General features: G+C 40.3%; 1 protein-coding gene across 1 annotated transcript; it reads left to right on the forward strand.

The window, feature by feature from the left end:
* Positions 1-303: 303 nt before the first annotated feature.
* Positions 304-26,352, forward strand: LOC139745850 (coiled-coil domain-containing protein 12). Its single transcript, XM_071656453.1, has 3 exons — positions 304-683; positions 9,231-9,354; positions 26,073-26,352. The coding sequence occupies exons 1-3, from the start codon at positions 496-498 to the stop codon at positions 26,286-26,288; spliced, it is 528 nt and encodes a 175-aa protein (XP_071512554.1). The 5' UTR covers positions 304-495; the 3' UTR covers positions 26,289-26,352.
* Positions 26,353-26,615: the final 263 nt, after the last annotated feature.

The raw sequence follows: 26,615 nt of genomic DNA on the forward strand, positions 1-26,615 counted from the left end.
ACTGCCTGCGATCGCCTATCGAGGGAGCATTACCCATAAACTCACGAGACAACTAGCAAATGCATGGAAGGAACGTATTACATTATAAACAAACTAAATTTCTGATCTTTTCGTTGTTTTTTTAAATTCATCTTATAATGCACAAATGCGGATTTTTTTTTTTTAGAAGAATCAAGAAAATATGAGTAAAGTTGGGTAAATCTTTCCTTCCTAAAATTTTGACTTCTACTATTATGCTCGTCGCCATTTCTGGTCGCTGTAAATGTTCGCTTCCGAGGGATTCAGAACGTTCGCCTTGGGAGAAATATTTATTTATAAACAACTTATAAACAACGTTACAAGTGAACGTAGAATTGGATTTGTGTCTTACTGGCACTGACTTTTGCTCTAGAACCGCCTGTGCTTTGATAGTTATGGCACGGGATGGATGATCTAGCTTTAGTCTGGTCAACAAGAACACTGTGACTGTATATCCAAGACGCAAAGTGGAAAGCTATGGGTCAACGGGACGAGGAAAAAGTTGGGACTTTGCAAGATACGGCGTTAAAGAGACGTGAGAAGTTACTGGCACTGAAGCGGAAGCGGCAACCTGGTGATGAGGATGAACAAGATGAACACAATGATGACCATGGAAACAACAGCGCACAAGATGAAGAACTACCGTCCTCACAAATTCTCTTTAGGTATGGAATTACTTGGTGTACTAATGTACCTCAATTTTTCATATATTCTTATTTTCTAGATTAGAATTACATGATCTATTGATGTACCACAATTTTTCTATATTAGGATTACATGTTGTACTTATGTACCACAAATTTGATTTTGTATGTTAAGATTACATGGTGCACTGATATACCACAACTTTAATTTTCTCTTTAGGATTGTATGTTAAACTGTATCACAAGTTTAGTTTGTGCGATTAGGGTTACGTGGTGTGCTTTATTAACAAATTTGATTTATTAGATTAAAGGGGCTCTGCTGTATAATTGGCAGTTATTTATCAGTTTTCCCACGCATTGAAACTAGTCTTGAATATTGAGTTATTTTCTTATGCAGTGCTGTTTTAATCTTTAGGAAATACATTAACAATTATGCAGCATGCTCCCTAGCATTCTGTCTTATTGATTATTATCAATTGAAATAAGTAGAATTTAGGGTTATATATAAAGGGAAAATGTGAGGCAGATCAATGTGAAAAAATGTAAAGTACATGTTAATTCAACAGAAACTATGGAAACTTCATCTAACCTCTCATAGTAACTGCGATGTAAAGGAGAAATATACCAACATTAATAGTGCATTGGACAAGAACCTGCAAATTGTACCAGACTAGCTAAGCTGTGAGGTCTATTAAGGCCTTAGAAATATGGCATCCAGCAGCTTGGTGGACTAGTGACCCAATCCTACAGCTTGGGCTCAGCTTGGGTTGTGGGGTTAGAAGGCCCCAAAGACTTCATCAGGTATTCACCGTATATTCTGCTGTAGAGGATCAGTTGGAATGGGTGCTTTACAGACTTTGGGAGGTGGCATGATTAGCTGCTCCCTCTGTTTGTTGATATATGTTGGCAGTTGAACAGTGCTCAGTTATGGGTGATACTGATATATTGAAAACAAGATCAATCGTAGCTGCTATGAAGGTTGTTAGAGGTTTTCAGTCATTCTGTTGACTTACAAATGCTCCACATACTTTACATTAATTAATGCCTCATTTTCAGTTACATTCATAACCTGCACCACTATTACCCTTATTTACAATTACAGAATGAATTGTAAAGCTCATATACAGTTATAGAATGAATTGTAAAGCTCCAAATCATTTTACAACTCTTGTTTTTGTAGTATTGGAGTAAAATCACTTTGACTTATTTCTGTAGCTCTGCATCGAAAGTAGCTTTAGGGAATTGCTATGTATGATGTGGGTGCTTTATGTAGTTTTTTATGATTATAGAAATGCTTGTACAGCATGATGGGAAAGTCTGTGGAGCTTGATTGTGGATAAAAAGCTGTGGTTTTGGTGCATTACACATGACATTTAGAGAATGGATGTGAGTTAATGCAGTCTTCTTCTCTTCGTCTGTTCTTAGTGCTACTTCGCTGAAGTGGGAAACTGCAGTTTTGCATATTTAAATGTATGAAACAAAGCAGCAGGAGGTAAAGAGAAAGGTGGAAGAGAGGGCAAATGAGAGTTGGGATGAGAGAGTATCATTAGATTTTAGGGACAATAAAAAGATGTTTTGGAAGGAGGTAGATAAAGTGCATAAGACAAGAGAACAAATGGGAACATTGGTGAAGGGGGCAAACAAGAGAACAAATGGGAACATTGGTGAAGGGGGCAAATGGGGAGGTAATGACAAGTAGTGATGAAGTGATAAGGAGATGGAGTGAAAATTTTGAAGGTTTATTGAATGTGTTTGATTATAGAGTGGCAGATATAGGGTGTTTTGGTCGGGGTGGAGTGCAAAGTGAGAGAGGGTCATGGAGAATGGTTTGGTGAACAGAGTAGAGGTAGTGAAAGCCTTGCGGAAGATGAAAGCCAGCAAGGCAGCAGGTTTGGATTGTATTGCAGTGGAATTAATTAAAAAGGGAGTGACTGTGTTGTTGATTGGTTGGTATGGTTCATGGTGAAGTGCATAGGATTAGAGAAATGCATGCACAGTGTCATTGTACAAAGGCAAAAGGGATAAAAGTGAGTGTTCAAATTACAGAGGCATATATTTTTGAGTATTCCTGGGAAATTATATGGGAGGGTATTGACTGAGAGGGTAAAGGCATGTACAGACCATCAGATTGGGGAAGAGCAGTGTGGTTTCAGAAGTGGTAGAGGATGTGCGGATCAGGTGCTTGCTTTGAAAATTGTATGTGAGAAATACTTAGAAAAGCAAATGGATTTGTATGTAGCATTTATGGATCTGGAGAAGGCATATGATAGGGTGGATAGAGATGCTTTCTAGAAGGTTATAAAAGTATATGATGTGGGAGGTAAGTTACTAGAAGCAGTGAAAAGTTTTTATCAAGGATCTAAGGCATGTGTACGAGTAGGAAGAGAGGAAAGTGATTGGTTCCCAGTGAATGTCAATTTGCAGCAGGGGCTCGTGATATCACTATAGTTGTTTGATTTGTTTATGGATGGGGTTGTTAGAGAGGTGAATGCAAGAGTTTTGGAGAGAGGGGCAAGTATGCAGTCTGTCGTGGATGAGAGGGCTTGGGAAGTGTCAGTTGTTGTTCGCTGGTGATAGAGCGCTGGTAGCTGATTCGGGTGGGAAACTACAGAAATTGGTGACTGAGTTTGGTAAAGTGTGTGAAAGAAGAAAGCTGAGAGTAAATGTGAATAAGAGCAAAGTTATTAGGTTCAGTCGGGTTGAGGGACAAGTTAATTGGGAGGAAAGTTTGAATGGAGAAAAACTGGAGAAAGTGAAGTGTTTTAGATATCTGGAATTGAATTTAGTAGTGGATGGAGCCATGGAAGCAGAAGTGAGTCACAGGGTGGAGGAAGGGATGAAGGTTTTGGGAGCATTGAAGATGTGTGGAAGGAGAAAACGTTATCTTGGAGAGCAAAAATGGGTATGTTTGAAGGAATAGTGGTTCCAACAATGTTATATGGTTGTGAGACATGGGTTATAGATAGGGTTGTTTGGAGGAGGGTGGATGTGTTGCATATAAAATGTTTGAGAACAATATGTGGTGTGAGCTGGTTTGATCGAGTAAGTAATGAAAGGGTGAGAGAGATGTGTGGTAATAAAAGAGTGCGGTTGAGAGAGCAGAAGAGGATGTGTTGAAATGGTTTGGACACATGGAGAGAATGATTAAGGAAAGATTGACAAAGAAGATATATGTATCAGAGGTGCAGGGAGGAAGGAGAAAAGGAAGACCAAGTTAGAGGTGGAAGGATGGAGTGAAAAGGATTTGGGGGGATCAGAGCCTAAACATATAGGAGGGTGAAAGGCATGCAAGGAATATAGTGAATTGGAACAATGTAGTATACTGGGGTTGATGTGCTGACAGTGGATTGAACCAGGGCATGTGAAGTATCAGGGTTAAACCATGGAAAGGTCTGTGGGGCCTGGATGTGGAAAGGGAGCTGTGGTTCAGTGCATTATACATGACAGCTAGAGATTGAGTGTGAACAAATATGGCATTTTTTGTCTGTTACTGTCGTTACTTCGCTGGAGGGGCAATGCTATTTTTTGTATGGCGGGGTGGCGAAGGGAATGGATGAAGTCAGCAGGTATGAATATGTGCATATGTAAATATGTATATGTCTGTGTATGTATATGTATGTTATGGTAAAATTTATATGTATGTATATGTGCTTGCGTGTGCGTCTATGTATTTACATATGTATGTGGGTAGGTTGGGCCATTCCTCGTCTCTTTCCTTGCGGTACTTTGCTAGCGCAGAAGACGGCGGTTAAGTAGAATATATAAAGGGGACGGGAGTGGGAGGCTGGAATCCCTCCCCTCCTTCTATTTTAACTTTCTAAAAGGGGAAACAGAAGCAGGAGTCACGCGGGGAGTGCTTATCCTCCTCGAAGGCTCAGATTGGAGTGTGTAAATGTGTGTGGATGTAACCAAGATGAGAAAAAAGGAGAGATAGGTAGTATATTTGAGGAAAGGAACCTGGATGTTTTGGCTCTGAGTGAAACAAAGCTCAAGGGTAAAGGGGAAGAGTGGTTTGGGAATGTCTTGGGAGTAAAGTCAGGTGATGGTGAGAGGACAAGAGCAAAGGAAGTAGTAGCACTCCTGAAATAGGAGTTGTGGGAGTATGTGATAGAGTGTAAGAAAGTAAACTCTAGATTGATATGGTAAAAGTGAAAGTGGATGGAGAGAGATGGGTGATTATTGGTGGCTATGCACATAGTCATGATAAGAATGATCATGAGAGGCAAGTGTTTTGGGAGCAGCTGAGTGAGTGTGTTAGCAGCTTTGATACACTAGACTGGGTTATAGTGATGGTTGATTTGAATGCAAAGATGAGTAATGTAGCAGTTGAGGGTATAATTAGTTTACATGGAGTGTTCAGTGTTGTAAATGGAAAGGGTGAAGAGCTTGTAGATTTGTGTGCTGAAAAAGGACTGGTGATTGGGAATACCTTGTTTAACAAGAGATATACATAAGTATACATATATAAGTAGGAGAGATGGCCAGAGAGTGTTATTGGATTATATGTTAATTTATAGGTGCATGAAAGAGAGACTTTTGGATGTTAATGTGCTAAGAGGGGCAACTGAAGGGATGTCTAATCATTATCTTGTGGAGGTGAAGATTTGTAGAGGTTTTCAGAAAAGAAGAGAGAATGTTGGGGTGAAGAGAGTCGTGAGAGTAAGTGAGCCTGGAAAGGAGACTTCTGTGAGGAAGTACCAGGAGAGGTTGAGTGTAGATTGCAAAAGGTGAGAGCAAATGACGTGAGGGGAATAGGGGAAGAATGGTATGTATTCAGGGGAGCAGTGATGGCTTGCTCAAGAGATGCTTGTGGCATGAGAAAAGTGGGAGGTGAGCAGATTAGATTGGGTAGTGAGTGGTGCGTTGAAGAAATAAAATTGTTAGTGAAAGAGAAAAGAGAGGCGTTTGGACGGTTTTTACAGGGAGGTAGTGCAAGTGATGGGGAGTTGTATAAAAGAGAGTGGCGAGAGGTCAATAGAAAGGTGCAAAAGGTGAAAAAGAGGGGAAATGAGAGTTGGGGTGAGAAAGTATCATTAGATTTTATAGAGAAGAAAAAGATGTTTTGGAAGGAGGTAAATAAAGTGCATAAGACAAGAGAACTAATGGGAACATCCGTGAAGGGGGCTAATGGGGAGGTAATAACAAGTAATGGCAAAGTGAGAAGGAGATGGAGTGAGTATTTTGAAGGTTTGTTGAATGTGTTTGATGATAGAGTGGTAGATATAGGGTGTTTTGGTTGAGGTGGTGTGCAAAGTGAAAGGGTCAGGAAGAATGGTTTGGTAAAGAGAGTGAAAGCTTTGTAGAAGATGAAAGCCGACAAGGCAGTGAGTTTGGATGGTATTGCAGTGGATTTATTGAAAAAGGGGGTGATTGTGTTGTTGATTGGTTGGTAAGGATATTCATTGTATGTATGGTTCATGGTGAAGTGCCTGAAGATTGACAGAATGCTTACATAGTGCCATTGTACAAAGGCAAAGGGGATAAAGGTGAGTGTTCAGAGGTACAATTTTGTTGAGTATTCCTGGGGAATTATATGGGAGGGTATTGATTGAGAGGGTGAAGGCATGTACAGAGAATCAGATTAGGGAAGAGCAGTGTGGTTTCAGAGGTTGTAGAGGATGTGTGGGTCAGGTGTTTGCTTTGAAGAATGTATGTGAGAAATACTTAGAAAAACAAATGGATTTGTAAGTATTTGTATGAACCAGGGCATGTGAAGGGTCTGGGTAAACCATGGAAAGTTTTGTGGGATTTGGATGTGGAAAGGGAGCCGTAGTTTCAGTGCATTACACATGACGGCTATAGACTGAGTGTGAACGAATGTGGCATTTGTTGTCTTTTCCTAGCGCTACCTCACACGCGCACCTGGGGAGGTGGGTGCCATTTAATGTGTGGCGGGGTGGCGACAGGAATGGATGAAGGCAGCAAGTATGAATATGTAGATGTGGATATATGTATGTCTCTGTATGTATATGTATGTATACGTTGAAATGTATAGGTATGTATATGTACGTGTGTGGGCATTTATGTATATACATGTGTGTGTGGGTTGGTTTGGGCAATTTTTTCGTCCTTTTCCTTGCAGTACCTCACTAATGCAGGAGACGGCGATTAAGTATAATTATATAAATATAATTTCATTCAAAAGTCCTTTCAAATGGTAAGACAAGAAATCAATAGATTTTTAAAACTTTTTCAAAAGTGCCACATTAGGGGAACATGAGCCACAGTCATCATGATAAATATGAGTGGGAAAAGGTATATCCTTCTAGGATGTTTTTGGAGTGGACTCTGAGCCATACAAGTATACCTGCAGAATGAAAAGGATTAATGTGAAATGATTAATTACCAAAATATGAAGAGGTGCGTTTTAGAATCTCCCGTGGTTATGAATTCTTAGACATTATTCAAGCCACTACCATAGTCTCAAATGTTGCATCTATGCTCTTCAATCAGAGGCTTACATTATTGCTAGTCTAAAGACAGTTACTGAGGCACACTGTCAGTGGAATGGAAAAGGATAATCATCCACTTTATATATGAAATAGTAGACCAGGAATGGTGTTAAACTATAGACTTGTCTGACTAATGAATGTGATTTTTAAGTTTCTGGAAGAGATTATTAGAAAGTATATGACTTCATTTAGCAGAAAAATTTCCTTAGTGAGAGACGGCATAGTTTTAGGGAAAGGAGATCATATGTAACAAACCTTTTAGAGTTTTATGAGAGAGAGGCATAGTCCTGAACTAAAGGGAAGATATAGGTTACTTTTGTTGCATATCTTATATCTTGATTTTTTGTTTTATAATTAGAGTGACTGAGTGCATTCAACTGGAAACGTACATTAGCAACTTTTATGCTTCTATGTGGTCATGGGAGTGGCTGTTCATGCTTTTCATACATAATGAGAATAGAGGTTTTGTATTACTATGTATTTGATGAATGCTTCTCTGTTTTACCTTAGTGTTCGGCCTTATGTTTAAAAAGTATTTTTTTTTTTCTTTGTCGCTGTCTCCTGCGTTTGCGAGGTAGCGCAAGGAAACAGACGAAAGAAATGGCCCAACCCATCCCCATACACATGTATATACATACGTCCACACACGCAAATATACATACCTACACAGCTTTCCATGGTTTACCCCAGACGCTTCACATGCCCTGATTCAATCCACTGACAGCACGTCAACCCCGGTATACCACATCGATCCAATTTACTCTATTCCTTGCCCTCCTTTCACCCTCCTGCATGTTCAGGCCCCGATCACACAAAATCTTTTTCACTCCATCTTTCCACCTCCAATTTGGTCTCCCACTTCTCCTCGTTCCCTCCACCTCCGACACATATATCCTCTTGGTCAATCTTTCCTCACTCATCCTCTCCATGTGCCCAAACCATTTCAAAACACCCTCTTCTGCTCTCTCAACCATGCTCCTTTTATTTCCACACATCTCTCTTACCCTTACGTTACTTACTCGATCAAACCACCTCACACCACACATTGTCCTCAAACATCTCATTTCCAGCACATCCACCCTCCTGCGCACAACTCTATCCATAGCCCACGCCTCGCAACCATACAAAATTGTTGGAACCACTATTCCTTCAAACATACCCATTTTTGCTTTCCGAGATAATGTTCTCAACTTCCACACATTCTTCAAGGCTCCCAGGATTTTTGCCCCCTCCCCCACCCTATGATCCACTTCCGCTTCCATGGTTCCATCCGCTGCCAGATCCACTCCCAGATATCTAAAACACTTTACTTCCTCCAGTTTTTCTCCATTCAAACTTACCTCCCAATTGACTTGACCCTCAACCCTACTGTACCTAATAACCTTGCTCTTATTCACATTTACTCTTAATTTTCTTCTTTCACACACTTAAACAAACTCAATCACCAGCTTCTGCAGTTTCTCATATGAATCAGCCACCAGCGCTGTATCATCAGTGAACAACAACTGACTTACTTCCCAAGCTCTCTCATCCCCAACAGACTTCATACTTGCCCCTCTTTCCAAAACTCTTGCATTCACCTCCCCAACAACCCCAACCATAAACAAATTAAACAACCATGGAGACATCACACACTCCTGCCGCAAACCTACATTCACCGAGAACCGATCACTTTCCTCTCTTCCTACACGTACACATGCCTTACATCCTCGATAAAAACTTTTCACTGCTTCTAAGAACTTTCCTCCCACATCATATATTCTTAATTCCTTCCACAGAGCATCTATATCAACTCTATCAAAGAGTTGTATGATATATATATTTTTTATTCCTAGGTACTTCAACTTTGTGTGCAATCATCTTTTTTGTCAGAGATTTAGGAGAGGATAGATGTATTGTGAAAAGTATATATCTTAGAATCTAATGGAGGGAATTTGAAAGAACTGTGTTCTTAAATCAGTGATGCTGTCACCCAAGTCTAGGACATTTTGCTATTCTCTTTGGATATTATCATCTTTCCTCAGATGAATCTTGATGTTCATTTTTGTATATGACATTTTGAAATTCAAGGAGTACCTTATGTTTAAATTTTTGAGTAAATATATTTATTCAACAGAAACTACAAACCCCAAAACCAGAGCTTAGAAGAGTCTGTGTTACCTACTGTGGAGCCAACAAATGTTGAGAATCTTGTAAAACCACAACTAGATGATGGAGAAAAAGCAAAAGAGGAGGTTCAGGCAAGTGTACATGTAACATTTTCCTCCAAAATTCTTAAATATTTTCCTTTGTCTGTTCTTTTCTTTTTCCCCTTTCATTAATATCTCTCTATTTCAGTTAAGGCCAGTTCTTGATGTGGAACTTTGTCTGTGATGACCATCCAACATAGAAAAAAAGATTTATCTTATTTAAGAATTTTTACTTATAATCATAGTGTTGCTGTGGTATTACTAACATGAGACATAAGGTCTTTTTTGAGAAGTATTACAAATATTTTATATTTTTTCTAAAAATAAAGAAAATGCTCATCTGAATGTAATGATTGTAAACACCATGTAAAGCTGAATTCTACATGAATGTTCCTAACAGTCCATCGCAGTGAACAATAAGCCCAACATACTAAAGGTATAATATTTCACAAGCATATTGCTCAGTGTACTGAATACACTTTGATGATACATATTGTTGTATATGATACATAATAGTTGATTTTCCCTCCCATAACATTAGCATTCTCCTCTAACTTTGTTTTGTTGTTGATGAGGGCAGAGCTGCTATTGTGTCCAGACCGGACATTATTTTGGTCAGTGTTAACCTCAAAATCATTCACATGACTGGCTATGGATATTAAGCTATTTACAGACAATGTAAAAAGTATGTATGATTTGTTGTTTTATCCTAACATTATATGAAAACATGTTCAGTTTTGGCCTCTTTGGTTATACGTTAGAATACTCTTATGCTGCATAGCAGTTTACTCCCAGCTTAATAGATACTTCCTTGTACAGGCATTTTGATGGCTTTCTGCTTTTACTTGATTTGTTTTAGACACTGACATTAGTATTATTCAGTTCATTACAGTAGTTCCTGTAGCTTTAGCTTAGCTGATTTTTGTGCATTCTAATGGCTTACCTGTAGACTGTGCAAGAGTTTTGTTGATCATCTGATGATTTTTTTTTACTGAAAAGAAGTGATGTAAATGATGTTCAGAATTACCAGAAGTCTAAGAGTGACCCACATAGGCCCACTCTATAGAGGAGAAAGTAGTTTATTGTAGGAAATACCAACCAGTAGCAGTAACACTATTTGATATATTTTTCATTATTCATTTTTCATTCTAAGATATATTCTGACTGAACTTAGAGAGGCAAACAGTTTACACAGTCAAAGGCAACATGCTTTTAGGGCTGTCAGAATGCACAACACTGAAAGGTCATGCCTCACAGTAATACTCATTCACTCCAGTTAAAGTGAAGAAGCACTGGAGACTAAACAGAATTTTGACGTACGATGCCAATCCATAGCTGTGTTTCATGTATCACAGAGGTTTATTTTAGAGTCCTTAGTTGTGAAACACCCTAATAGAATTCTGGAGAGAATTTAGAAAAACAGTAGACAAATTGGATTCAAGGTTATAGCATAATGAAATTGGTTACATTATTGGCTGAGTACACAGCAAGGTAGGAATGGTAGGTAGTTACGGGGTTTCAGGTGAAATTACAAATGAGATTTCATGGTTTTATTAAGATCATCTAAATATTAAGAATACCTTTCAACAGAATCTTCTTTTTTCAGTTTCATGATTTTTAATCTATATGTTCTTGAGGTACTGGTTACACTGATAATATTTTGCTCACTTGCATTAGACTGATGTAGTACTTTAATGGTCCAGTACAAAGGCAGGAAAGACAGAAAATATGTGACATATTTTTCCTGATAGACATGTAGTGAAATGAGTGTTAAATGACTCAAAGTGCTTACTTTGTGATTAAGAAGTTAGCTTCAATGAGGCTACTTTGCCATCAATGAGTATAATGGAATATAACTACATGAAGCACCGTTTCACTCTGAATGAGTCCATTATTTACCTGCTTCTGATTGGATCACAGCCTTAAAGCTCCTGTAGCCAGCCCCATATTTTTTTTATGATTATATTGAAATGGTTATCGAACATATGAGACCAGGTGTAATATATAATGTTAGCATGGGTTCTAGTGATTTTAGTAAAGTGTGTTTTACTAGGAACTGTGAGTGCATTAGAGATATGCATTACTATGATATATGATTTAAGGAGCTTAAAGCTAAACTAAGTAATGTTCACATATTTGTAAGCTTTTAGCTACAAAGGAATTTGAATAGCAACAGTTCATTGGATCCTTTCAAGGCTGTTTGTAATTATTTTATTTATTATATTATTATACTTTGTCGCTGTCTCCCGTGTTTGCGAGGTAGCGCATGGAAACAGACGAAAGAAATGGCCCAACCCCCCCCCATACACATGTATATACATACGTCCACACACACAAATATACATACCTACACAGCTTTCCATGGCTTACCCCAGACGCTTCACATGCCTTGATTCAATCCACTGACAGCACGTCAACCCCGGTATACCACATCGCTCCAATTCACTCTATTCCTTGCCCTCCTTTCACCCTCCTGCATGTTCAGGCCCCGATCACACAAAATCTTTTTCACTCCATCTTTCCACCTCCAATTTGGTCTCCCTCTTCTCCTTGTTCCCTCCACCTCCGACACATATATCCTCTTGGTCAATCTTTCCTCACTCATCCTCTCCATGTGCCCAAACCACTTCAAAACACCCTCTTCTGCTCTCTCAACCTCGCTCTTTTTATTTCCACACATCTCTCTTACCCTTACGTTACTCACTCGATCAAACCACCTCACACCACACATTGTCCTCAAACATCTCATTTCCAGCACATCCATCCTCCTGCGCACAACTCTATCCATAGCCCACGCCTCGCAACCATACAACATTGTTGGAACCACTATTCCTTCAAACATACCCATTTTTGCTTTCCGAGATAATGTTCTCGACTTCCACACATTCTTCAAGGCCCCCAGAATTTTCGCCCCCTCCCCCACCCTATGATCCACTTCCGCTTCCATGGTTCCATCCGCTGCCAGATCCACTCCCAGATATCTAAAACACTTCACTTCCTCCAGTTTTTCTCCATTCAAACTCACCTCCCAATTGACTTGACCCTCAACTCTACTGTACCTAATAACCCTGCTCTTATTCACATTTACTCTTAACTTTCTTCTTCCACACACTTTACCAAACTCAGTCACCAGCTTCTTATTTTTTTTATTTTTCTATTTTACTTTGTCGCTGTCTCCCGCGTTAGCAAGGTAGCGCAAGGAAACAGACGAAAGAATGGCCCAACCCACCCACATACACATGTATGTACATACACGTCCACACATGCAAATATACATACCTATACATCTCAATGTATACATATATATACACACACAGACATATACATATATATATATATACATGTACATAATTCATACTGTCTCCCGTTATTCATTCCCATTGCCACCCCACCACACATGAAATAACAACCCCCTCCCCCGCATGTGCACGAGGTAGAGCTAGGAAAAGACAACAAAGGCCACATTCGTTCACGATCAGTCTCTAGCTGTCATGTAGAATGCACCGAAACCACAGCTCTCTTTCCATATCCAGGTCCCACAAAACTTTCCATGGTTCACCCCAGACGCTTCACATGCCCTGGTTCAATCCATTGACAGCACGTCGACCCCGATATACCACATCGTTCCAATTCACTCTATTCCTTGCATGCCTTTCACCCTCCTGCATGTTCAAGCCCCGATCACTCAAAATCTTTTTCACTCCATCTTTCCACCTCCAATTTGGTCTCCCACTTCTCCTTGTTCCCTCCACCTCTGACACATATATCCTCTTGGTCAATCTTTCCTCACTCATTCTCTCCATGTGACTAAACCATTTCAAAACACCCTCCTCTGCTCTCAACCACACTCTTTTTATTACCACACATTTTTCTTACCCTACTATTACTTACTCGATCAGACCACCTCACACCACATATTGTCCTCAAACATCTCATTTCCAGCACATCCACCCTCCTCTGCACAACTCTATCTATAGCCCATGCCTGGCAACCATATAACATTGTTGGAACCACTATTCCTTCAAACATACCCATTTTTGCTTTCCGAGATAATGTTCTCGACTTCCACACATTCTTCAACGCTCCCAGAACTTTCACCCCCTCCCCCACCCTATGATTCACTTCCGCTTCCATAGTTCCATCTGCTGCCAAATCCACTCCCAGATATGTAAAACACTTCACTTCCTCCAGTTTTTCTCCATTCAAACTTACCTCCCAGTTGACTTGTCCCTCAACCCTAATGTACCTAATAACCTTGTTCTTATTCACATTTACTCTCAGCGTTCTTCTTTCACACACTGTACCAAACTCAGTCACCAGCTTCTGCAGTTTCTTACACGAATCAGCCACCAACGCTGTATCATCAGCGAACAACAACTGACTCACTTCCCAAGCTCCCTCATTCACAACAGACTGCATAATTGCCCCTCTTTCCAAAACTCTTGCTTTCACCTCCCAACAACCCCATCCATAAACAAATTAAACAACCATGGAGACATCACAATCCCCTTCCGCAAACCAACATTCACTGAGAACCAATAACTTTCCTCTCTTCCTGCACGTACATATGCCTTACATCCTCGATAAAAACTTTTCACTACTTCTAACAACTTGTCTCCCACACCATATATTCTTAATACCTTCCACAGAGCATCTCTATCAACTCTATCATATGCCTTCTCCAGATCCATAAATGCTAAATAGAAATCCATTTGCTTTTCTAAGTATTTCTCACATACATTCTTGAAAGCAAATACCTGATCCACACATCCTGTACCACTTCTGTAGTTATGGAAAATATAGGAAACTTAAAGAGTAGTGTGGTAAGAGTAGAATGGCATGTAGATGATTCAAAGAAAAACATGCATGCCAGTCATTTGACTTGAAGAGGTGCTTATAATGTTATCTGTGGACCAAGAGCAAAATCTTTATGTCTAACCTTAGATATGTCTATAATATTGCTTTCAACCACAATAAATCATTAACAATCTTTTTAAAGGAAAACTGCTATGCCACACTTGCTATAAAATGTTTGCCTGCAAGTTTGTATCCTTTACTCCAAGTGAAATATAACTATTCAAGCGTTATGTAGCTTGTTTGATAAAGGTTTGCCCAGAAGTTTGTATGTACTACTGCAGTTGAAATTAGATGGATCAAAACTTAAGTACCTTGTTAGCTTGAGATCATGAAAGGCTTTGATAATTTTGAATACCTGTATAAGATCACCTTAACCTGTTTTATTTAAGCTTAATAGAAATAAGTTTAGTTGGCTTTCATACAATTAGTTTCTCAGTCCAAGAATGTTCTTGGTGTGTTGACAGTAACTCCATGAATTTGTGGATAGGGATAGGAGAGAAAGAATACTTCCCATGCATTCCCTGCGTGTCATAGAAGGCGACTAAATGGGACGGGAGTGGGGGACTAGAAACGCTCCCCTCCTTGTATTTTAACTTTCTAAAAGGGGAAGTAGAAGGAGTCATTTGGGGAGTGCTAATCCTCCTTGAAGGCTCAGATTTGGGTGTCTAAATGTGTGTGGATGCAACCAAGATGAGAAAAAAGGAGAGATTGGTAGTATGTTTGATGAAAGGAACCTGGATGTTTTGGCTCTTGAGTGAAACGAAGCTCAAGAGTGGTTTGGGAATGTTTTTGGAGTAAAGTCAGGGGTTGATGAGAGGACAAGCGCAAAGGAAGGAGTAGCACTACTCCTGAAACAGGAGTTGTGGGAGTATGTGATAGAGTGTAAGAAAGTAAACTCTAGATTGATATGGGTTAAAGTGAAAGTGGATGGAGAGAGATGATTGATTATTGGGGCCTGTGCACCTGGGCATGAGAAGAAAGATCATGAGAGGCAAGTGTTTTAGGAGCAGCTGAGTGAATGTGTTAACAGTTTTTATGCATGAGACCGGGTTATAGTGATGGGTGATTTGAATGCAAAGGTGAGTAATGTGGCAGTTGAGGGAATAATTGGTGTACTTGGGGTGTTCAGTGTTGTAAATGGAAATGGTGAAGAGCTTGTAGACTTGTGTGCTGAAAAAGGACTGATGATTGAGAATACCTGGTTTAGAAAGAGAGATATACATAAGTATATGTATGTAAGTAGGAGAGATGGCCAGAGAGCGTTATTGGATTATGTGTTAATTGACAGGCGCTTGAAAGAGAGACTTTTGGATGTTAATGTGCTGAGAGGTGCAACTGGAGGGATGTCTGATCATTATCTTATGGAGGCGAAGGTGAAGATTTGTAGAGGTTTTCAGAAAAGAAGAGAGAACTCTGGGGTGATGAGAGTGGTGAGAGTAAGTGAACTTGGGAAGGAGACTTGTGTGAGGAAGTACCAGAAGAGACTGAGTGCAGAATGGAAAAAGGTGAGAGGAAAGGATGTAAGGGGAGCGGAGGAGGAATGGGATGTATTTAGGGAAGCAGTGATGGCTTGCGCAAAAGATGCTTTTGGCATGAGAAGCATGGGAGATGGGCAGAGTAGAAAGGGTAATGAGTTGTGGGATGAAGAAGTAAGATTGTTAGTGAAAGAGAAGAGAGAGGCATTTGGATGATTTTTGCAGGGAAATAATGCAAATGATTGGGAGATGTATAAAAGAAAGAGGCAGGAAATCAAGAGAAAGGTGCGAGAGGTGAAAAAGGGCAAAGGATAGTTGGGGTGAGAGAGTGTCATTAAATTGTAGGGAGAGTAAAAAGATGTTTTGGAAGGAGGTAAATAAAGTGCGTAAGACAAGAGAACAAATGGGAACATTAGTGAAGGAGGATTATGAGGAGGTAATAACAAGTAGTGGTGCTGTGAGAAAGAGATTGAGTGAGTATTTTGAAGGTTTGTGGAATGTGTTAGATAATAGAGTGGCAGATATAAGGTGTTTTGGTCGAGGTGGTGTGCGAAGTGAGAGGATCAGGGAGAATGATTTGGTAAACAGAAAAGGGGTAGTGAAAGCTTTGTGGAAGATGAAAGCCGGCAAAGCGGCGGGTTTGGAAGGTATTGCAGTGGAATTTATTGAGAAAGGGGATGACTGGTTGGTGAGGATATTCAGTGTATGTATGGCTCATGGTGAAGTGCCTGAGGATTGGCGGAATGCATTCATAGTGCCATTGTAGAAAGGCAAAAGGGATAAAGATGAGTGCTCAGATTACAGAGGTATAAGTTTGTTGAGTATTCCTGGGAAATTATATGGGTGATATTGATTGAGAGGGTGAAGGCATGTACAGAACATCAGATTAGGGAAGAGCAGTGTGGTCTCAGAGGTGGTACAGGATGTATGGATCAGGTGTTTGCTTTGAAGAATGTATGTGAGAAATACTTAGAAAAACAAATGGAATTGCCTGTAGCATTTATGGATCTGGAGAAGGTACATGATAGAGTTGATAGACATGCTCTGTGGAAGGTATTAAGAGTATATGGTGTGGGAGGCAAGTTGCTGGAAGCACTGAAAAGTTTTTATGGAGGATATGAGGCATGTGTACGAGTAGGGAGTGAGGAAAGTGATTGGTTCTCAGTGAATGTCAGTTTGCGATAGGGGTGCGTGATGTCTCCATGGTTATCTAATTTGTTTATGGATGGGGTTGTTAGGGAGGTGAATGCAAGAGTTTTGGAGAGAGGGGCAAATATGTAGTCTGTTGTGGATGAAAGGGCTGTGGAAGTGTTAGTTGTTGTTCGCTGATGATACAGCGCTGGTGGCTGATTCAGATGAGAAACTGCTGAAGCTGGTGACTGAGTTTGGTAAAGTATGTGAAAGAGGAAAGCTGAGAGTAGATGTGAATAAGAGCACGGTTATTAGGTACCGTAGTGTTGAGGGACAAGTCAATCAGGAGGTAAGTTTGAATGGAGAAAAACTGGAGGAAGTGAAGTGTTTTAGATATCTGGGAGTGGATTTGGCAGCGGATGCAACCATGGAAGTGGAAGTGAGTCACAGTGTGGGAAAGGTGGCAACAGTTCTGGGAGCGTTGAAAAGTGTGTGGAGGGCGAGAACACTTTATCTCGGAAAGCAAAAATGGGTATGTTTGAAGGAATAGTGGTTCCAACAATGTTATATGGTTGTGAGGCGTGGGCTATACATAGGGTTGTGCGTAGGAGGGTGGATGTGTTGGAAATGAAATGTTTGAGGACAATATGTGGTGTTAGGTGGTTTGATTAAGTAATGAAATTGTGAGAGAGATGTGTGATAATAAAAAGAGTGTGGTTGAGAGAGCAGAAAAGGGTGTATTGAAATGGTTTGGTCACATGGATAGAATGAGTGAGGAAAGATTGACCAAGAGGATATATGTGTCAGAGGTGGAGGGATTGAGAAGTGGGAGACCAAATTGGAGGTAGAAGGATGGAGTGAAAAAGATTTTGAGTGATCGGGGCTTGAACATGCAGGAGGGTGAAAGGCGTGCAAGGAATAGAGTGAATTGGAACGATATGGTATACCGGGATCGATGTGCTGTCAATGGATTGAACCAGGGCATGTGAAGCGTCTGGGGTAAACCATGGAAAGTTGTGTGGGGCCTGGATGTGGAAAGAGAGCTGTGGTTTTGGTGCATTATACATGACAGCTGTAGACTGAGTGTGAGCAAATGTGGCCTTTGTTGTCTTTTCCTAGGGCTACCTCGCACTCATGCGGGGGGAGCTGGCTGTCATTTCATGTGTGGCGGGATGGCGACGGGAATGAATAAAGGTAGCAAGTATGAATTATGTACATGTGTATATGTGTATATGTCTGTGTAGGTATATATATATGTATACCTTGAAATGTATAAGTATGTATATGTGCATGTGTGGACATGTATGTATATACATGTGTATATGGGTGGGTTGGGCCATTCTTTCATCTGTTTCCTTGCGCTACCTTGCTAACGCGGAAGACTGCGACAAAGTTTAATGAAAATGATATAATATTTCTCATATGTTTTCATTAAATTCATAGATTTTTAGATATGGTAATTTGATGCCTGTGTTGGGTGCTTATATTATTTTTGTAAAAAGAATTTGATAAATGTTGATCATTTTGATGTTAGTGTGCTTACAATTACTATATACAATTTTTTAATGGTTGTTATTGTACTTGATCACCATTTCCCAGATTAGTGAGGTAGTGCCAGGAAACAGATGAAGAAAGACCCATCCACTCATATACACACATATATACATATTTGCACATACTTGGACATATACATATATTCATTTATTATACTTAGTCGCTATCTCCTGCATTAGCAAGGTAACACAAGGTAACAGATGAAAGAATGGCCCAACCCACCCACATACTCATGTATATACATAAATGCCCACAAACGCACATATACATACCTATACATTTCAATATATACATACATATACTCAGACATATACATATATACACATGTACATATTCATACTTGCTGCCTTCGTCCATTACTGTCGCCACCCCGCCACACAAGTTATGGCAGCACCCCCATCCCCCTTCAGTGCATGAGGTAGTGCTAGGAAAAGACAACAAAGGCCACATTCGTTCACACTCAATCTCTAGCTGTCATGTGTAATGCACCAAAACCACAGCTCCCTTTTCACACCCAGGCCCCACAAAACTTTCTATGGTTTTCCCCAGATGCCTCACATGCCCTGGTTCAATCCATTGACAGCACGTTGACCCCAGTATACCACATTGTTCCACTTCACTCTATACCTTGCATGCCTTTCACCCTCCAGTATGTTCTGGCCCCAATCGCTCAAAATCTTTTTCACTCCATCCTTCCATCTACAATTTGGTCTCCCACTTCTCCTCATTCCCTCCACCTCTGACACATATATCCTCTTTGTCAATCTTTCCTCACTCATTCTCTCCATGTGACAAACCTTTTCAATACACCCTCTTCTGCTTTCTTGACCACACTCTTTTTATTACCACACATCTCTCTTACCCTATTATTACTTACTTGATCAAACCACTTCACACCACATATTGTCCTCAAACATTTCATTTCCGACACATCCACCCTCCTCCGCACAACCCTATCTATAGCCCATGCCATGTAACCATATAACATTGTTGGAACCACTATTCCTTCAAACATACCCATTTTTGCTCTCCGAGATAACGTTCTGGACCTCCACTCATTCTTCAACGCTCCCAAAACCTTTGTCTCCTCCCCACCTTGTGACTCACTTCCCCTTCAATGGTTTCATCTGCTGCCAAATCCACTCCCAGATATCTAAAACACTTCACTTCCTCCAGATTTTCTCCTTTCAAACTTACATCCCAACTGATTTGTCCCTCAACCCTACTGAACCTAATAAACTTGATCTTATTCACATTTACTCTCAGCTTTCTTCTTTCACACACTTTACCAAACTCACTCACCAACTTCTACAGTTTCTCACCTGAATCAGCCACCAGCGCTGTATCATCGTTGAACAACAACTGACTCATTTCCCAAGCCCTCTCATCCACAACAGAGTGCATACTTGCCCCTCTCTCCAAAACTCTTGCATTCACCTCCCTAACAATCCCATTCATGAACAAATTAAACAACCATGGAGACATCACACACCCCTGCCACAAACCGACATTCACTGGGAACCAATCACTTTCCTCTCTTCCTACTCGTACACATGCCTTACATTCTTGATGAATATTTATCACTGCTTCTATCAACTTACCTCCCACATCGTATACTCTTAATACCTTCCACAGAGCATGTGGATCAGCTCTTTCTTATGCCTTCTCCAGATCCATAAATGCTACATACAAATACATCTGTTTTTCTAAGTATTTCTCACAAACATTCTTCATAAAAAACACCTGATCCACACATCCTCTACTACCTCTGAAACCACACTGCTCTTCCCCAATCTGATGCTCTGTACATGCCTTCACCCTCTCAATCAATACCCTTCCATATAATTTCCTAGGAATACTCAACAAACTTATAGCTCTGTAATTTGAACACTCACCTTTATCCCCTTTGACTTTGTACAATGACACTATGCGTGCATTGTTCCAGTCCTCAGGCACTTCACTTTGAGCCATACATACACAGAATACACATACATATCATATATGTACATGGCCATATACATATCAGCATATACACATATACATACATATCCATACACATACATATATACACATGTACATATTCATACTTGCTCACCTTCATCCATTCCTGGCCCACTGGGAACAGCATTGCCACCCCCTGCATCAGCAAAGTAGTGCCAGGAAATGGATGACGAAAGGCCACACTCATTCTGTATTTGTCATGTGTAATGCTCCCTATCAACATCCAGGCCCCACAGACCTTTCCATTGGGTTACCCCGAACATTTCACAAGCCCCGGTTTAGTCCCTTGAGAGCACGTTGACCCCAGTATACCACGTAGTTCCAGTTCACTCTATTCCATGCATTCCTTTCGCCTTCCTGCATGTTCAGGCCCTGATCAGTCAAAATCTTTTTCATTCCGTTCCACCTCCAGTTTGGTGTACTGCTTCTCATTGTTCCCTCCACCTCTGACACATATATCCTCTTTGTCAACCTTCCCTCACTCATTCTCTCCATATGTCCAAACCATTTCAACATGCCCTCTTCTGTTTTCTCAACCACACCCTTTTTATTACTACACATCTCTCTTACCCTTATATTACTTACTTGATCAAACCACCTCACACCACATATTGTCCTTAAGCATTTCATTTCCAACACATCCACCCCCTTTGCACAACCCTGTCAATAGCCCATGCCTCACAACCATGCAATATTGTTGGAACAACTACTCCTTCATACATACCCATTTTTGCTCTCCGAGATAATGTTTTCTCTTTACACACATTCTTCATGGGTCCCAGAACCTTCGTCCCCTCCCCTACCCTATGACTCTTTTCTTCTTCCATGGTTCCATTTGCTGCCAAGTCCACTCCCAGATATCTAAAACACTTCACTTCCTCTGGTTTTTCTCTATTGAAACTAACATCCTAATTAACTTGTCCCTCAACCCTGTTGAACCTAATTACCTTGCTTTTATTCACATCTACTCTCAACTTTCACACACTTTTCACTCAGTCACCATCTTCTGCAGTTTCTCCCTCGAATCAGCCACCAGTGCTGTATCATCTGCAAGCAACTGACAAACTTCCCAGGCCCTCTCATCCCCAACAGACTGCATAGTCACCCATTTCCAAAACTCTTGTATTCACCTCCCTAACCACCCCATCCATATACAAAATTAACAACTAGGGTGATATCACACATCCCTGCCACAGACCAACATTCACTGGGAAACAATCACTTTCCTCTTTTCCTACTTGTACACATGCCTTACACCCTTGATAAAAACTTATCACTGCTTCTAGCAGCTTACCTTCCACACCATCTATTCTTGATACCTTCCACAAAGCATCTCGATCAACCCCATCACATTCCTTCTCCAGATCCATAAATACTACATATAAATCCATCTGTTTTCCTAAGTATTTCTCATATATTCTTCAATGCTTAATAACATTAGGTTTAGTAGGGTTGTGGGACAACTAAATTGAGAGGTAAGTATGATTGGAGAAAAACTGGAGGAAGTGAAGTGCTTTAGATATCTGGGAGTGGATTTGGCAGTGGATAGAACCATGGAAGCGGAAGTGAGTCTCAGGGTGGGGGAGGGGGTGAAGGTTCTGGGAGCATAGAAGAATGTGTGGAAGGCAAGAACGTTATCTCGGAGAGCAAGAATGGGATTAGTGGTTCCAACAAAGTTATATGGTTGTAAGGCATGGGCTATAGATAGGGTTGTGCGGAGGAGGGTGGATGTGTTGGAAATGAGATGTTTGAGGACAGTATGTGGTGTGAGGTGGTTTGATCGAGTAAATAATGAAAGGGTAAGAGAGATGTGTGGTAATAAAAAGAGTGTTGTTGAGAGAGCAGAAGAAGTTGTACTGAAATGGTTTGGTCACATGAAGAGAATGATTAAGGAAAGATTGACAAGGAGGATATATGTGTCAGAGTTGGAGGGAATGAGGAGAAGTGGGAGACCAAATTGGAGGTGGAGTGGAAAAGATTTTGAGCAATCAGGGCCTGAACATACAGGAGGGTGAAAGACATACAAGGAATAGAGTGAATTGGAATGATGTGGTATACCAGGGGTCGACGTGCTGTCAATGGATTGAACCAGGGCATGTGAAGCATCTAGGGTAAAAACTGTGGATAGTTTTGTGGGGCTTGGATGTGGAAAGGGAGCTGTGATTTCGGTGCATTACACATGATAGCTAGAGACTGAATGTGAACAAATGTGGCCTTTGTTGTCTTTTTCTAGCGCTACCTCGCACGCACGCACGCATGCAGGGGACTGGGGGTGCCATTTCATGTGTGGGAGGGTGGCGGCGGGAATGGATGAAGGTAGCATGTATGAATATGTACGTGTGTATATATGTATATGTCTGTGTATGTATATGTATGTATATGTTGAAACTTATAGGAATGTATATGTGCGTGTGAGGGCGTCTATGTATATACATGTGTATGTGGGTGGGTTGGGCCATTCTTTCGACTGTTTCCTTGCACTACCGTGCTAACGCGGGAGACAGTAACAAAGTATAATAAATGAATAAAATGAATATTCTTCAATGCAAACACCTGATCCACACATCCTTTACCAGTTCTGAAACCACACTATGCTTCCCCAATCTGATGCTATGCACGTAGTTTCACTCTCTCAGTCATTACTCTCCCATACAGTTCTCCAGGTATACTCAGCAAACTTATGCCTCTATAGTTTCTTCTCCTTATACCCTCAACCTCTGACACTTGTATCCTTTTCATCAACCTTTCCTCACTTATTCTCTCCTTATGTCCAAACCATTTCAACAAACCCTCATCTGCTCTCTCAACCACACTCTTTTCATTACCACACATCTCTCACCCTTTCATTGCTTACTTGATCAAACCACCTCACACCACATATTGTCCTCAAACATTTCATTTCCAACACATCCACCCTCCTCTGTGCAATCCTATCCATAGCCCATGCCTCGCAACCATATAATATTGGAACTACTATTCTATGTGATAGAATGTAAGAAAGTAAATTCTAGATTGTTGTGGGTAAAACAGAAAGTGGATCAAGAGAGATGGATTATTATTGGCGCTTATGCACCTGGCCATGAGAAGAAAGATCATGAGCGACAAGTGTTTTGGGAACAGCTGAGTGAGTGTGTCAGCAGCTTTGATGCACAAGACTGGGTCTTAGTACTGGGTGATTTAAATGCGAAGCTAAATGATGTGGCAATTTAGGGTATAATTGGTGTACATGGGGTATTCGATATTGTGAATGGAAATGGTGAAGAGTTTGTATCCTGAAAGAAGACTGGTGATTGGAATACTAGGTTTTAAAGGAGATATATACATAAGTATATGTATGTGATTAGAAGAGTTGGTCAAAGGCCATTATGGGATCAATTGTTGATTGATAGGCATGTAAAAGAGAGACTTTTGAATTTTTATGTGATGAGAGGGACAGCTGGAGGGATGTCTCATCACTATCTTGTCTAGGCAAAGGTGAAGATTTGTAGAGGTTTTCAAAAAGGAAGAATGTTGGGGAGAAGAAAGTGGTGAGAGTAAGTGAGCTTGGAAAGGAGACTTGTGTGAGGAATTACCAGGAGAGATTGAGTGTAGAATGGCAGAAGGTGAGAGCAAATGATGTGAGAGGAGTGGATGAGGAATGGGATGTATTTAGGGAAGCAGTGGCGGCTTGTACAAAAGATGCATGTGGCATGAAAAAGGTGGGAGGTGGGGAGATTAGAAAGGGTAGTGAGTGGTGGGATGAAGGAGTAAAATTGTTAGCTAAAGAGAAAAGAAAGGTGTTTGTACAATACTTGCAAGGAAGAAGTGCAAATGTATAAAAGAAAGCAGCAGGAGGTCAAGAGAAAAGTGCACGGGTTGAAATAGAGGGCAAATGAGAGTTGGGGTGAGAGAGTATCATTATAATTTAGGGAGAATGAAAAGATGTTTTGGAAGGAGGTAAGTAAGATGCATAAGACAAGAGAACAAATGGGAATGTCGGTGAAGAGGGCAAGTGGGAAAGTAATAATAGGTAGGGATGAAGTGAGAAGGAGATGGAATGAGTATTTTGAAGGCTTATTGAATGTGTTTGATAATAGAGTGGCAGATATAGGGTGTTTTGGTCCAGATGGTGTGCAAAGTAGGAGGGTCAGGGATAATGATTTTGTTAAGAGGGAAGAGGTAGTGAAAGGTTTGTGGAAGATGAAATCCGGCAAAGCGGAGGGTTTGGATGGTATTGCAGTAGAATTTATTAAAGAAGGGGGTGACTGTGTTGTTGATTGATGGTAAGGATGTTCATTGTATATATGGATCATGGTGAAGTGCCTAAGGATTGGCAGAATGCATACATAGTGCCATTGTACAAAGGCAAAGGGGATAAAGGTGAGTGTTCAAACTACGGAGGCATAAGTTTGTTGAACATTCCTGGGAAATTATATGAGAGGGTTTTGATTGAGAGGATGAGGGCATGTACATAGCATCAGATTGGGGAAGAGCAGTGTGGTTTCAGAAGTGGAAGAGGATGTGTGGATCAGGTGTTTGCTTTGAAGAATGTGTGTGAGAAATGCTTAGAAAAACAGATGGATTTGTATGTAATATTCATGTATCTGGAGTAGACATTTGATTGGGTGGATAGAGATGCTTTATAGAAGGTCTTAAGAGTATATGGTGTGGGAAGTAAGTTGCTAGAAGCAGAGAATAAGTGTAGAATCAGAAAAGGTGAGATTAAATGAAGCAAGCGTAGTGAATGAGGAATGGCAGTTATTTAGGGAAGCAGTGATGGCATGTGCAAGAGATGCATGTGGCATGTATTAAGTGGGAGGTGGGCAGATGAAAAAGGGTAGTGAGTGGTGGGATGATGAAGTAAAGTTGCTAGTGCAAGAGGAAAGAGAGGCATTTGGGTGGTACTTACAAGGAAGGAGTGCGAATGGTTGGGAGATGTATAAGGGAAGGTGGCAGGAGATGAAGAGGAAGGTGTAGAGGATGAAAAAGAAGGCAAGTTAAACTATGGGAAGTTCCATATGGCCTCATTGTGGATAGGGAGCTTTGTTTTGGTAAATTACGCAACAGCTAGAGAATGGATGTGTGTGGGTGTGGCTTTTCTTTGTCAGCTCTTGCTACTACATTACTAAACAGGGAATCGTGATCAAGTATGAAAAATAATATTTTCCATGAATTTAATTAGAAGTGAGGCTTGAGTAAAGATAAGTTGATAAATAATGTGTTCGGTCTGGGGCCTGGGGTCTGTAATTTCCATTTGAGTTTTGTGTGCCACCATCTCATTTTAAGCTTTCCTTTTTGACCATGTTTTACATCTCTCTTGACTATGTAAGCTTGGTGAATGCCAATTTAGAGGAACAAGGTTTTTCATGTATTTGTTATGTTAGTTTGACTGTATGGTAACCCCTCTTTACTCTTGTAAATTTATATTACAGTATGTCTTTAACTCATGATTGGACAGTACTGCTTTCTGATCTTTTGTAAATTTTACACTCTGTGTAACACATGTTTGAGGATGAATTAGCTGGTTATTTTGCTTTGCTGGTATCAGACATTGTGAAACCTTACTAACTTTTTGGATGGTAGATGATAAACAGATACCCATATTTAAGTGAAATCATGTTTAGTTTGCTTTACATTGTAAAGAATTACTGCATAACATAAAAGATACATGTTTAGTAACATACTATTTTGCTTGCAGCAAGAAAAAAAACATTATAACTTTTCATGAAATTGCATGAAATTCATTTTGATATTTATGAAAATATTTTGCAGGTGGAGATCACAAATCTAGCTCCCAAGAAGATAACATTTGATTTGAAACGTGGCATCCAACCTCAACTGGATAAGCTAGAGAGACGGACTGACAAAGCCATTGCAGAACTGATCAGACAAAGATTGAAGGAGGGTAAACAGCAAGATTTCTTGATCGCTGTCAATGTAGGAGCCAGAGTTCAACAGAAAGCAGGTTTTGACTCTGATGAAGATTGAATGTTAATTATATATTGCATGCTATGAATATTCCTATTGTTCTGTAATATATAGAATGTACTTAGATGTGAGTTTTATTTCAGTTTCTACTGTTCCACTTTTTTGAGTCTTCAATCTGGAATTTTTTATTAATGGAAATCATGCTCCCAATGATCTGATATGATGAGTTTGCAGTGAGAAATCTGCTTTATCAAAAACGAAGGCACAGGAAGGAAGTATGTGGGTGTTGTCTCTTTGTGAAGATTTACCTTGCTTTCAAACATGATTTCCATATCCGTTTGATAACTAGTTCCCCTCCACTCTCCTCTATCACTTTAAATACTCCAT

The sequence above is a fragment of the Panulirus ornatus genome, chromosome 63 (genome assembly GCF_036320965.1).
Source record: "Panulirus ornatus isolate Po-2019 chromosome 63, ASM3632096v1, whole genome shotgun sequence".
NCBI lineage: Eukaryota > Metazoa > Arthropoda > Malacostraca > Decapoda > Palinuridae > Panulirus > Panulirus ornatus.